General features: G+C 48.8%; 1 protein-coding gene across 3 annotated transcripts; it reads right to left on the reverse strand.

Moving 5' to 3' along the window:
- Positions 1–7,462: 7,462 nt before the first annotated feature.
- LOC102988963 (NADH dehydrogenase [ubiquinone] 1 beta subcomplex subunit 4-like) lies at positions 7,463–13,557 on the reverse strand. 3 transcript variants are annotated; one of them, XM_028485864.2, is made up of 3 exons: positions 13,454–13,557; positions 9,903–10,014; positions 7,463–8,373 (listed from the first exon to the last, which is right to left on the reverse strand). In XM_028485864.2, the coding sequence occupies exons 2-3, from the start codon at positions 9,979–9,981 to the stop codon at positions 7,958–7,960; spliced, it is 495 nt and encodes a 164-aa protein (XP_028341665.1). In that variant the 5' UTR covers positions 9,982–10,014; positions 13,454–13,557; the 3' UTR covers positions 7,463–7,957. The 3 variants fall into 3 exon arrangements, with proteins under 3 accessions (XP_028341665.1, XP_028341667.1, XP_028341666.1); XM_028485866.2 differs by lacking the exon at positions 9,903–10,014 and having other exon boundaries at positions 7,469–8,833; positions 13,454–13,547; XM_028485865.2 differs by lacking the exon at positions 13,454–13,557 and having other exon boundaries at positions 7,469–8,833; positions 9,903–9,991.
- Between the last annotated feature and the right edge of the window lie 555 nt (positions 13,558–14,112).

The following is a 14,112-nucleotide window of genomic DNA, read 5'->3' on the forward strand; positions in this document are numbered from 1 at the left end:
CATACGCACCATCTCCAGACCCCGCCAAATGCCTTAGGGGAAGAATCTATCTCTTACCTGGATCTGTGCAGTTCTTAGCTGTCTGAGTCCCATTCACTGGTGCCATCAGCCTTCTACTTCTCCACGTGTCTGGTAAAACATGTTTGCTAGCAGAAGCTGTTTTGTGCCCTGGATTGGAAAATAAGTCACAAACACCATTATTAGATCAACATGGCGCCTGCATTCTCACAATGGCCTTACACGCCTATATCTAGCTATGTCAGCAACAGCCCTGTTTGATTATTTAGAGCCATCTGTAGGGAGTGATACAATGACTGGAAGCACAATATCACCTGCTCACCTACAGTAATCTGCTTCCTAGATCTAGTTCATTGTTTCTAGTCCCAGATTGGTCAGCATGTGATCTGACCTTGGCCAAGATTGCTCCAGTCTCAGCCCTTCACAGGTGCAACAAAGGGTTTAGATAGGTGACCATGAAGTTCTTAGTCAGTAAACATGCTCAGGCGTTCCTGCCCTGAAGGATAGAGTCAGCAAACAGGTGGAGAAAGTTGATGGGGTCTGGCCCGTGGCTTCTCACCCTTGAATGTGCACACAAATCACCTGGGAACCTTGTTAAAATGCAGATTCTGATTCAGTAGGTCTGGCCCATAGCCCGAGATTCTACACTAACAAGCTCCCAGGTGACACTGATTCTGTTGGTCCAAGGGCCATAGTGAGTAACAAGGGAGATCACTGGTATGGGTGCCGATGACCAAGTGCAGTTAAAGTCCTAAAGGCCTTCCTGATCCAGCAAATAAAAACGATTCTCACTTTAAGACCTTTAAAGTATTCATTTACCTCTCCTGTTGTGCACACTGCTGACATCTAGGAGCCTCTAGGTATTTTGTTATTTCTTGTGTGTAACTGAGGGAGAACACACACCAACTTGCCCAATTAAAGCACCAGGTACTAAGGTGTTCAAATAACCTTTCTGGGTTTCTGTTGGGAAGGGCCAGTTTTTGATCTTTTATCCTCAAATCACAAAGTTTGGGTTTTGAAAGGCAGTATTAAAGAGTTAAATCAAGTTCCACCTGATTTTTATCAATATGAACCTCTCTAAATTGTCCCTAACTGCTCAAGAAGGTACCATCTGCTTTATTCCCCATTTCCAGGTTGCTAAATCATGCCATTTCTTTCATTTTTTTAAATGTTAGACAGTAATCGGGAAAAAAGCATATATACATATGTATATACCCTCACATACATGTATAACCGAATCACTTTACTGTACAGCTGAAACTAATATTATAAATCAACTATACTTCAATTAAAAATTTTTTTAAATAAAGTTTCTAGAGAACATTAAAAATTAAAATAGAATACTAAAAACACAATACTAGAAGGTCCACAAGCATCCCACTAAAAATGGGAATGTTAGCCACCTGAACGTCTTCTGAAGCTTCCACCTAGGCTCACATCCACCACTCCCTTCCCTAAACATATTTTTTGTAAGTTTCTTTTTCTCTCCATCTTAAATTTGTATATCCTAAGCAACTCCCAAATCCCTCAGTCTCTCCTTGGATGAAAGAGTGTGGATAGTGGTTCCAGGCACAAGCTGGTACCGTGGGGATTAAGAGGAGTTGAGAAGTGATGCTGAAACATAGCAGCAACCTCCCGAGGGGACAGACTGCCCCCAACATTTTTACGGTTTGGAGAGGACGCGTCAGGACACCCAGGGCGCCCCTTTGGCAGGGGCGAGGGGAGAGCTGAGACTCAGTTCCCAGCCTCAGAATCTGGGTTTTCGAGGCACGCGGAGAACAAGCTTCTCCGCTCCGCAAAATGGAAATTGGTCCACTTAGTCTCGTCCGCCCCAGGCCACGAGAGTCCACACCTGGACCCCGCCGCTGCGCTGCCCACACTCCCTGGGCACCCCAGAGACAGAACTCTGGCGCCGAGGGGGCCAGTGGTTCAGGCTTTCGCCTTAGTAACACAGACCCGCAGCCGCGTTCTGAGGCCCCAGGGGCCGCGCGCAGCTCAGGGAAACAGGCACCACAGCTCAGAGAGTCGATTATCAGCCCTCCTGGGTGCGCTCTAACTGCCTGGTGGGGAAGGGACTGGATGAACCCTTGGGGCCAACCTGACTGGGAAGGAAAGAAAGACCTCTCGGAGCTGCCCCGCGGCTTTCCAGCCCAAGCCCCCCAACTCCCGGGGCAGGCCCGCACCAGTACCTACCCCAGCTGCCAAAGAGGCCAGACGCACAGCACACCAGGGCCAAAATCGCGCACACGAAGCCAACTTGCTGCCGCAGCATCTCTCGTCTCCGGCGAACTTTGCGCGGCCGCGAGGGGCCGCGGAGCGCCATCCCGGAGCGCCTGGATGCCGTCTCCGGCAGAGGACGGGGAGCCCCACTGGCCGGAGTGCTATCTGTGGCGGAGCGGCGTGGACTGGAGCGGGCGGCGTGGACTGGAGCGGGCGACGCGAGGCTCAGAGGCGGGGGGCTACGGGCCAAAGCTTCATGGCCCGCGGGGGAGCTCGGCGGGGAAGCCCAGAGGGGAGAGAGGAGGTGCAGGCGCGCGGCGCGGCCGGAGCTCAGAGTCCCGCGCGCGGCGTGCGCGCTCCGCTCACCGTGGCTCCGTGGCGAGGAGGCGACGCCGGCACGGTGGCGCTGGCGGCCCTGGCTCGCAGGGCTGGCGCAGTCCTGTCGCTGGTGCCCCTTACCTGCCCGCTCAGCCTCGGCGCCCTCGCCCGGCCGCAGCCCCGGTAGCACTCAGTGTGCCCCCGCGCCCCGCGCCGCCGCTCGCACTCGCAGGATCCTCCCCCTCCAAGTTTGGCGGCGGCCGCCGGCCCGCGATGTTTCCCTGCTTCCCGGCGAGCCGAGCGCCGGCGGCCCAGTGCGCTCAGATGGGGAGGCAGGCGGGACGCGCGGGACCTGCAACCCTCGCCGCGAGCTGCCTCGACGACGGCCCTCCGGGGGCGAGCTCTCCTCGGGAACTTTCTCTCCGGCTGCCGGCGCCTGCGTCTGCGAGGCCGTGGCGCCTCCCGCCCGCAGCTCTCGCCTCCCTTCTCCTCCCCTCCTGCCCGCCTCTCACCCCCCACCCCGCCTCCCCAGCACGTGTACTCCTCCCCTAGGGCGCACTCGCCCGGGCGCTCCTCCCTTCCCCCGTGAGGCTCAACCACTGACCCACACAATCACCCTCCTTCTCCCTTTTTCTCTCCCCCCCCCGCCCCTGTGGAGCCGAAACAAGCCCTTCTCTAACCCTCCGAGGCTGCTGCAGAGAGGAACGAGTTATGGCACCGCAGGGACTCTGGGAACAAGGGTTTCTGTAGAGCGATCGCTCTAGTCCGGGTTCTGCACGACCCCCGAGGCGACCCGAGGCCCCCACGACCCCCCACCCCGGGGCGGGAGATGCACGAGAAGATTAATTGCTCGAGCAGAGCTAACAAACAGGCTTGCACCAAGCCGACGAGCGCCCGCGCCCCCAGGGCCGGCTCCTCCCGGGCTCTCGGGGCGGGCTGGGGAGCCGGCGGCGGGGCGCTACGCCGACCTGCACAAAGCTGGAGACCCGGCAGAGAGAAACCCGAGAGTTCTGCGCCCCGCCGCGGAGAGTTGAGCTTTTGATGTTCTGGAGACTTACAGCTTCACGGGGCTTTCAGGGTTTTGTTTTGTTTTGTTTTTCCTCCTTTTCTCTGATCGGCTCTCTAGTGTAAACCACTTTAAAAATGGGGCAGGAGGGAGAATCTCAGAAGAGCAGCAGCTGAGTTGTAATCCAGGTGCAAGGAGGTGGTGGGGACCTTTAGCGGACGGGCCTCAGCCCAGAGGGTTTGTGACTACCCTGGGAATGATTTCCTTCCCTGGCCAACTCATCAAGCCCCTAGTTAGGGCCTGCTAGGGGTTAAGTCCACTTAAAATCCTTTTCTGGAACAAGGCCAGCTCTGTTTAATTAAATAAATACACACCCACTGTGTGCGGGATCGATGCCAAGTGCCAGCCAGAGAACAAAACAACCAAAAAATGTGTCAGATCCAGTTCCTGCTTTCAAGGAACCCCAAAGCAAAGGGGAGCCAGACCCTTAGATAAATGCCTGTTTAATAGGGTCAGTTCTAAAAGTCACTGTTTTTGCGGAATGTGTGTTATTCCATCACTACTCAGAATGTGGTCCACAGCAGCATAAGCATTGCCTGGGAGCTTGCAAGAAATTCAGGCTCTAAGCTTCCAGCCCAGACCTACTGAGTCAGAATGTGCATTTTTAACAAGGCACCCTGGAGATTTGTGTGCACATTCAAGTGTCAGAAGCACGGCCCTTTCAAATCTGTCCCAATGCTTCTAGTGGGGCGCCATCTTCACAGTTCCTCTTGGACTGACCAAGCAAGGAGAATTTTGCTTGTGCTAGCCTGGCATAGTGACACAGGTGAGAGGTACCTGGAGGGCCAGGGGAAAGAGAAGATTCACTAATTGTTTTCAGTAGTCCTGTTTCAGTAGTCCCACGGATACTGAAGGCATGAACACAGGACTAATTGCAGTAGAAACCCCTAGAGGAAATGAAATGGAAAAGGCCGAGGTTGCCCTTGTGTAGAACAGCTCAGGATTCTGTTTTGTCGGTAGAGCAGCCTTACCATCGAGGATCTCCCTCTATATGGGTGACCTCTGCCTGTGACATACCTGCCGGTGACAAAAAGGGCAATTTTCATATGTTTGAAGACTTTTCTTCTCATTGACCAGGCTGTACAAGGATTGCTATTTATCAATAATAAATAAAAGACCACAGAACAGTGTTAAATGGGCATTTGGAAAGATAGCCAAGAGCCCTTGGCATTGTATTTTCACCAAAGGAAAAAGTTAAAGCGATAATATACTATTGTCCAGCCATGAGACAGCATTTGGGTCACATTGGTTAAAGCATCTCTAATGAACAAAATGGCATCTTATTATACATGCACCCCAATGTTCATTGCAGCACACTTACAATAGCCAAGACATAGAAGCAACCTAAATGCCCATTGATAAATGAATGTATAAAAAAGATGTGGTATATTTATACAATGGAATATTACTCAGCCATAAAAAAATGAAATAATGCCATTTGCAGCAACACAGATGGACCTGGAGATTATCATACTAAGTGAAGAAAGCCAGGCAGAGAAAGACAAATATTTTATGATATCACTTATATGTAGAATCTAAAAAAATAATATAAATGAACTTATCTACAAGACAGAATTAGACCCAGAGACATAGAAAACAAAATTGTGGTTACCAAAGGGGAAAGTGGGGTGGGGGGGAGGTTAAATTAGGAGTTTGGGACAAACATATGCTTACCACTATATATAAAATAGATAACCAACAAGGATCTACTGTATAGCACAGGGAACTATACTCAATATATTGTAATAACCTGTAAGGGAAAAGAATCTGAAAAAGAATATATATCAATATATATATATACATATATATGTGTATGTATATATGTATATATATATGCATATAGGTATAACTGAATCACTTTGCTGTACACCTGAATCTAATACAACACTATAAATCAACTATACTTCAATTAAAAAAACTTACCGAAGCTTAAAAATGGCATCTTATTACTAGGATTTAGTATTTTCCTAAAACTTTTGTCCATGGAGCTCATGTAGGGCTGGCAAAAATAGACATTTCTGAATCCAAAACAGGCCAAAGGAGTCATCAGGTGTCTGTCTTTAAACATTTAGCCAGCTCTTTAATAGAACGTTTCTTTGACATCTTTCACCTGCTCTCAGTTAATAGAACCTTGGAATAATTTTACATGCGCAAATGGATTCCTTTTATCTGACAGTTTAAAAAGCAATTCATTTGAAATTGTACTTTTTGCTTCATTTAAATACTGCCCGTTACCAAATAGCCTTTGCTGCAGCTCTGATGACTCACCCTGCAGAAGAGAGAATTGGATTTTATGTACCTTTCAGATTCAAAGCATCCAGGAGCATTTTCTAAGCAAGACCATGGAGACAAATGGAAAGTGCATTTCTGGGTTTATCTTAGTTAGCCTAGTTGTGTCTTCAATGACATTGGATTCCGAGTATCCCCTCTGCCACGGTATTTTCTGTGATGTGACATAGTGGGAGACTGTCCACATGACCAGTTTTCAGCATTTTGATAGGAAGGCTCAGTCTGTGGAGGTAGGTACACTATATTTTTTCTTAAATATTCATTCCTATGACATGAAGAGCCTCACCATTTAATTCATCGTCTTACTCGGTTCTTTTCGAGTTTACTTAAACGACCTTCTCTATGAACTGTAATTCCTCCTACTGTGTCTTCCAGATAGCTGTATCAGTTGGCACCACCTAGGGCAGCAGTTCTCAAACTTGACCATGCTTTAGAATCCCTTGGAGGGCTTGTTAAAACTCAGATTGCTAAGCCCCACCCCAGGGTTTCAGCTTCAGTTAAGTCCGGGGTGGGGCCTGAGAATTTGTATTTCTAACAAGTTCCCAGGTGAAGCTGATACTACTGGTCCAGGAACCACATTTTGAGAACCACTGGGCTAGGTTATGCTGTGGTAACCACAAAAAAACAGTAAAACAACAAGAGTTTGCTTCAGGGTAGCAGAATATTCGACTCCATAACATGCTACTTTGGCATAAAGATTATTTTGAGCCGAAGGCAAATAAGAAGAAGCAAATACAAGAAGAACGTCCCCTGCTTTCCTAAATGGAGGACATAAGTCTGTAGAGATTATCCCCCTCTGCTCTGTGCCAGGAAGGACAGAAGTTAATCACTGGCGACAACTCTAGATCCTTATCAGCCCAGGGACAGCACCAGAGGAATCTATCTACAAACTTTGCTAAAACTCACCCTTATCCGCCATTGATCTCCCCTTATATTTGCCTTCTCACGATTTGCCACCCGTGGAAGCACAAAGTCTTTTTCCTTTGTCTTCTCACGTCTCTAAAGATGTACTTTTACTTTGTTAAAATGCTATATAAGCCCAGATTCTTACCACCCCCTTGAATTACTCATTACTGGGTAATCCCATGTGTATGCACGATGCACAGGTGAATAAACTTCTGTTTGGTTTTCTCTTGTTAATCTGTCTTTTGTTGGTCTAATGTACAAGGCCCCAGCCAATGAACCTAAGATAGGTGGAGGGAAAATAGTTTTTCCTCCCCTACATTTCTTGTCTATCAAGAGGTGTGTGTCTTGAGGGCAGTTACTCATGTTCTTAGGAACAGCCACAGTCTCAAATATTGCTGCTCACCATGCCAGAGGGAGGAGAGCCCACTGGAGGGTCTTGAGCTGGCAGCTGAGGACTCTGGGCTCGGCACACCGCCGCTCACCACTCATTGGCCAAAGCCAGGCACGTGGCCTCAGCAACACGGGCAGGTCTGGAAGTGTGCTTCTTCCACTGCAGGCTGAACCCTACACTCTGCAGTGGACAGCCCCCGTGACAACCACACCAGGGCAAACCTCATCCCACTTCCTTGCTTTCTGGGACCTTTCTTGGCCACCCCTTCCCCCTCCCTGGTAGAGTTGGTCCAGCTTGTTCCAAAGGCCCTGTCGTGCATCTCCATTATAGCAATTACGTCACATGGTCTTGTGCAATGGGAGAGAGTATCTGTCTCCTCCTGGCCAGTGAGGACCTCAAGGACCTTCTGTCTGGTCTGCAGCTCTGAACACAGTGCCCAGCACATTAGGTGCTTAAGAAATGACGTATTTATAGAATGAATGAATAAACACATTTTGGTTACAGTGTGAAGAAGATAAAAAATACTTGTCCCTGATAGGAGGTGCCCCCTCTCACCATCACTTCAGCACCACCCCAAGGTCGCATTCATCTTCACTGTCAAGGTTACCAGTGACCTGTGGAGACATCTCAGCAGAACTGGACACTTTTGAACACACTCTTCTTTTTTTTTTTAATATTAAGAAAGAAAAACTTTTTAATGATTAATAGATTCATTTAAACAACAGTACATATAGTCATCATTGCCAGACTTAATATGAGCTGTTAAACGTTCGATCCAATTTTCCTTCCCGGATAAGTTTTTCTTTCCTATCTCTGTCGGTTTTGAAAACATAATACCAGAAGAGGAGGGGCCCAATTCCAAACAGAGCTCCTAAAAGTGAGGTCCTGGGAGTGGGTCTGAAATTGGGATAGATGTTTGCTGATCTTGCATAGGTCCAACGAATCAAGGCAGGATCTTCGATGACACCATGACGGCTGGGGATGTTGTACTGAAGCAGGTACTCCCGTTTAAGCCGGGATCTTATGGCCAAACCCTCGGCTTGTGCCTTCCGAGTTTCCGGAGATATGTCGTATTCAGCTGGGTCGAGGGTAGTGGGCAGGGTTGCCAGGCGCAACGGCTTGTACTTGGGGATCGACGTCTCGGCGACCCGGCGCACAACTGCACCTAAGCACACCCTTCTTAAAACAGTCATATCCTTAACATTTTTAACAGCGTGTGCTTATGGTTTCTCTCTTCCTTCTCCAACCGGCTCTTCCCTCGGCCCTCTGTGCCTCTGTTCTAGGCCCTCTTTTCTTCTCTCTTTACACCCCTCTTCCCAGGAGAGCTCATCAATTCTCTGGCTGGAGTTATTTGCTCTCTGCTGCTGACTCCTAAGTCTGTATCTGGAGCTGGAGTCTTTTCAGGAATTCTGACCCCCACGTCAGGAATCTGAGGCTCATCCTTGTCTTCCTGCCTCTCCCCCACTTCCTTCCAGTCCATCGTCACTCAGGCCTCAGGTTTGTCCCCTTATTGCCATCCCCATTATCACCTCTGGCTCCATTCCTCACCTGCACCCCTCAGCAGCCTTCTTAACCAGCGTCTCTAACCTCAGTCTTTCCATCACATTCCTTCCTCCAGCCAGCAGCTAGGGTAAAAGGGAAAATCTGGTCATGTCCCTTCCTCCCATAAAAGCTTCAGAGACTCCCTGCTGCTCTCAAGCTAGACTTCCAGCTCCCGAGCTTGACATATAAGATCCTGCATGATCTAATCAGTACTTTCAACATTGGCTGCACATTCAAGTCGCCTGGGGGGCTTTTAAACCACCTGTGGGCAGGAACTGGGCACTGGTATTTTATCCAAGCTGCAACCAAGTGTGTTCTCTCTACCCTGCTCCCAACCCTCCCAGCTCCTCCAGCCCAATCGTTCATTATTCCCTTCCTTTCACTCCAGGCTCCAGCCACTCAGAATCTCTTTCAGGCTCTTTCTTGCTCTTCAGAGGTGACCCTTGTTTCATTTTCCTTGAACAGTCTCCCCACCTCCAAAGCCCCCTTTGCCTGGTGGTATGGACTGAATGTTTGTGTCCCTACAGAATTCACAGGTTGAAACCTACTGTCAAATGTGATGGTGTTAGGAGGTGGGGCCTTTGGGAGGTGATTAGGTCATGAGGATGGGGCCCTCATGGATGGGATTAGCACCCTCATAAAAGGGACCCCCCCAGAGAGCTCCATCTCCCCTCGTGAGGACACAGCAAGAAGACAGCCGTCTATGAACCAGGAAGTGGATCTCATCAGACGCTGAATCTGCTGGCACCATGATCTTGGACTTTCCAGCCTTCAGAACTCTGAGAAATAAATTTCTGTTGTTTATAAGCCACCCAGTCTGGGTATTTGTTATGTGTTATAGCAGCCTGAACTAAGACACCTGGCTAACTCTTTCTGTTGCTTCCAATCTTAAAGGAGCTATTTCCTCTGGGAAGCCTTCCAGGACCACAGAAGTCTGAGTTAAGAGACCCCTCTTCTATATTTTTATGGTGGCTTGTACTTGTATCAAATAATTCATCATGCTGTATTGTAATTGCCTATTTCCTTGTGTATAGTTTCCAGCAGACTCTAAGCTCTGTGGGGACAGGAACCTTGTCTCCCCTGCACACATCTCCCCTCACTGGACTTAGTAGGTCCTCAGCAAATTCTCATGGAAGGAAAGGACAAGCCTACCTGTTCCACATTCAGCAAACAGGACTTGATCTGTTATGTCTCTCCCATTGGCATCTGCCATATGCAGTGTTTTCACCATCTCTTGTGTCTTTTGATCCCCATAGTAGTAGCCCTGGGAAATAGGCAGAGCCAGAATTAGCATCCGCATTTTATGGATGCTTCAGGAAGCTGAGGCTCCTGACAGTTAAGTGGCCCACTTAAGTTTGCAAAAGGAGTTAGAGGTACAGCTAGGATTTGAACCTGGTCTTCCGCCCATTAGCCATACCCTTCACCAACCACACCATGCTACAGCTACTCGTTCTGCTAGGTGTGCTAACTAGCTCTTTGGGTAGAGATAGAAGGCTATATATGATATCCCTGTTTCCTTCCCGGTCATCTCCTGGTTACTGACTGATGGTGGGAGCTCTCAGCCGAGGCCAACTAGCAGGGGAAAGATGCTCACACAGGCTGAGCCTGGGACTTCCCTGAAATCAAGTTATGCAGCTGCTCTATGTTTTGTAAATCTGATTCTCAGATTTCTTGGATTTAAACAAGGGAATGACCAGTCCCTTTGTTCACCATGTATTGAACACCTAACTGTAGAGCACTTTATCCTTATATAACTTACCACACCATAAGCCTATGAAGAATGTTATCAGTTAAAGACTAACCGACTGTGGAAAAGAAATCCAGCACTAGAGTGTCATAGAGAACAAGCAGTTTCTTTTATGCAAGAGGCCCCATAGAGCCATCCAGGTTTGTAAGGTAGCTCTACTCCTCCTCATCACTCAGGGACCCAGGCTCTGCCACGTGGTGGCTCTGCCATCCTCTAGGGCCTTCTCATCATCTTCACGGTCAAAGCTGATTCACCAGCACACCTGGGTGTCAGTCCACATGACGGAGGAGGAGAGCACAATGCAGGAACACCCAATGTCAGAAGTCCCAGCCCCAGCCTGTGTCACTTCTCACAGTCCATTGGTGGAAACTTAGTCACATGACCACGCCTACCCAAGAAAGGTTGAAAATGCCTACGTGAGCATCCTGTGCCGGGGAGAACCCTGTTAGTGTGGAGGCAGAGGAGGAGGGATTTGGATGGGCAACTATCAGCCTCCACCACAGATACGAAATTGTGACTTACGGAGACTAAGTGGCTTGGCCAAGATCCCCAGGGAAATCAGTCACAGTCCAAGCCTCCACTCCAAGGTGCAGAGCCCCGACTGCACCCGCTGTCCCTCTGATCGCTTGGAGCTTGTCAGTCTGAGAGTAGAAATAAGGCAGGTAGGGCTTACCACAAGGGACAGTAGGAAGGGCTCTTTGGCAAGGGACATGGCTCATAGGTGTCTCCACTTTAGACCCTTGCTAATGTTCTGCCGTTGGACTGGCCTCTCCACGCTCACTATGAAACATGACATTGCACCAAAGCTGGATTTTCCTTTATAATTGGTGTACTGAGCAGCCAAAGGCTACAGCAGCTTGGGTTTTTGTTTTTCTGTGAAAGTGCTCTATTTTGTTTTCACATTTCTTTATTTCTTTCTAATGGCTCAGGTAGTGAGGAGGATGGACCTAGAGTCTGTCATACAGAGTGAAGTAAGTCAGAAAGAGAAAAACAAATACCGTATGCTAATACATATATATGGAATCTAAGGGGAAAAAAAGTCATGAAGAACCTAGGGGTAGGACAGGAATAAAGACACAGACCTACTAGAGCACGGACTTGAGGATATGGGGAGGGGGAAGGGTAAGCTGGGACGAAGTGAGAGTGGCATGGACATATATACACTACCAAACGTAAAATAGCTAGCTAGTGGGAAGCAGCCGCATAGCACAGGGAGATCAGCTCTGTGCTTGTGACCACCTAGAGGGGTGGGATAGGGAGGGTGGGAGGGAGGGAGACGCAAGAGGGAAGAGATACGGGAACATATGTATATGTATAACTGCTTCACTTTGTTATAAAGCAGAAACTAACACACCATTGTAAAGCAATTATACTCCAATAAAGATGTTAAAAAAAAAAAAAAAAAAAAGCCCTGGCCTCTCTGCATCTCTGGAGGGGCCTGAATACATGGGTAGAAATGACAGTCGTGCCAGGAGAAAAATGACAAGGGCGGGGAGAGAGGGACAGAGAAAGCATTGGAGGAGATTTTCATCCAAGGGAGAGGGATTCCGCCACAAGGGGAATTACTAAATGCCTCTGGGACGGTTGGGACACACGTGTCTCCAGCTCAGGGCCACCGTCAGCGAGTCACTCCCCACCAGTAGACAATTTAACACAGCGAGCATCCTTCTAGCCCTGGCTTTGTTGGGGAGGGTGTTACATTTTGAGTTTTAATGAGGAAGTTTCACTTGGCCCACTTCGGAGGCTTCTGTACAAACGCTCCTGCTAATTCCCACTCAAGGGAGAGCCATGGGGAAGAGAGGGGGAGACCAAGATCTGAGAGCTGAAATGGAATACTTTGAACATGGGCTACTGCCCGGGGAACCTGAGTAGCTCCCCATGGCATCTGGGCAGAAATTCGGCCCCATTGTCCAGAAAGTGTGGGCAGCCAGCTCAGGCAGCTGTCTGTGGGGAGCTTGCCAGAGCCCAGGCCAGTGCTTGCTGGACATACAAGCGCTTGTCTCCAGCCAGAGAACTGGGTGTCCTTTGGCTCAGTTACCCAGATAACATCAGAAACTTGGAGACAGGAAATTGAACGACCACAAGCAGGTTCGACCCCTCGGGAAGGATGTCCGAGTCTCCATAAATGTCCACACTAGCCCAGCGCCTGGCTACAGTAACTCTAGCTGCCCCCAGACCTCACTGGCTTGGCACCACTGAAGTTTATTCTTCACCCAAACGAAGTCCGAATTGGGCGTAGAGGTCAGTTTACAGATGAAGGAGCCCAAGGCTCTGAGTGCTTAAGTAACTTGCCCAAAGTCACACAGCTGGTAAGTGACAAAGCGGGGATTCAAAGCCAGGCAGTCTGGGTCCAGGATCTCTGCTTTTCATCATCCTGCCTCAAGAATGCACCTTCCTGTCCAAGCTCTCCTTTGACGGAGGGGGAAACTGAGACCCAGAAAAGACACAGAGAGACGGAAGCTCAGAGCTCACCCGTCTGCACGTGTAAGTCATCCTTTAAAGCCTGCTAGGTGACGGATCGGTGGTTCTGCCTTTGTAGATAATTCAAAGTGTTTTTAAAATATCAAGCACGGCTTTCAGGCTGGACACCAACTTTCACATGGTCCACCAACCTTGCGCTGAGGCAAAAACCTGAATAGGAGGCTGGGATCAACCCAGACTCAGCCCATTTGAAAATAAATTAGCAAACTATGACTCTTTGGGGGAATAAAAAAAAAGGGGGGGGGCCCAGAGGAGATTTACCACTGGGTGGCATAATAAAGTGCCCCCCAAAGTAACACTAATACTTTAATGGCTGTTACACAATGTGGGTAAATGGCTGTTATACAATGGGTGGGTGTGACTCAGCGTTTTCAATTAATTTTAAAGGATTTCGGATGAACCTTGTCAGTTAGCTTTGAAGCCTGTCCCTTCTCTCTTCCCCCTTTTTAACCAGGTTCTGAAAGTGAATTCTTACCTGCGGTGTGGAGATATTTCAGAAGATATCCAAGGAGAGAAAGAAAGAGCTTTTGTGAGAACACACACAGTCAGTAACCTTCTCCCCTTCGACTGCTAACCCTGTGCTCCGTGGGGTCATGTGTGTGAACAGTCATGAGGCCGTTCAAGCCAAGAGAATTCTAATCCCTCAGGCCACTGGTAAATAATAATGTGTAAACTCATGCTTAGTATTCTGTTGCAAAGGCCGGTGACCCAAGGACGGTTGGTAGTCCGTCAGAATGGTGAACTTGAGAACTCTGCTTTTGAATGAACCCTTCAGAGTCTTCCTCTGTGGATCTGCTCTTTCGGTTTTGGTTCCAACAGAACCTTCTCTCGGCCACCCCACGGATGCCCCACCGCCTTTGGACACATTTGTGGGCAGGCTTTTCTCCGTAAAGAGGGAAGTTTCCTGCCACCACTTCTCACCTTTTCAGCAACCTCTCCGGTTTGCATGGAGGGAGTCCGAGGTGGAGGCCTCTGTGTCTTTGAGGAAGAGAAAGTATCTGACCTTGAGGAGACACATACTTGCAGGACATCTGTACCCTTGAGCCACAATTTAATAAATGGAGCCCCGGTGACCTGTAAGAGATGGAGCCTTTCTGAGACAGCGGTAATTTTCTCCCTGCCACAGAGCATTAA

This window comes from Physeter macrocephalus, unplaced genomic scaffold, assembly GCF_002837175.3.
Source record: "Physeter macrocephalus isolate SW-GA unplaced genomic scaffold, ASM283717v5 random_666, whole genome shotgun sequence".
Taxonomy (NCBI): Eukaryota; Metazoa; Chordata; class Mammalia; order Artiodactyla; family Physeteridae; genus Physeter; species Physeter macrocephalus.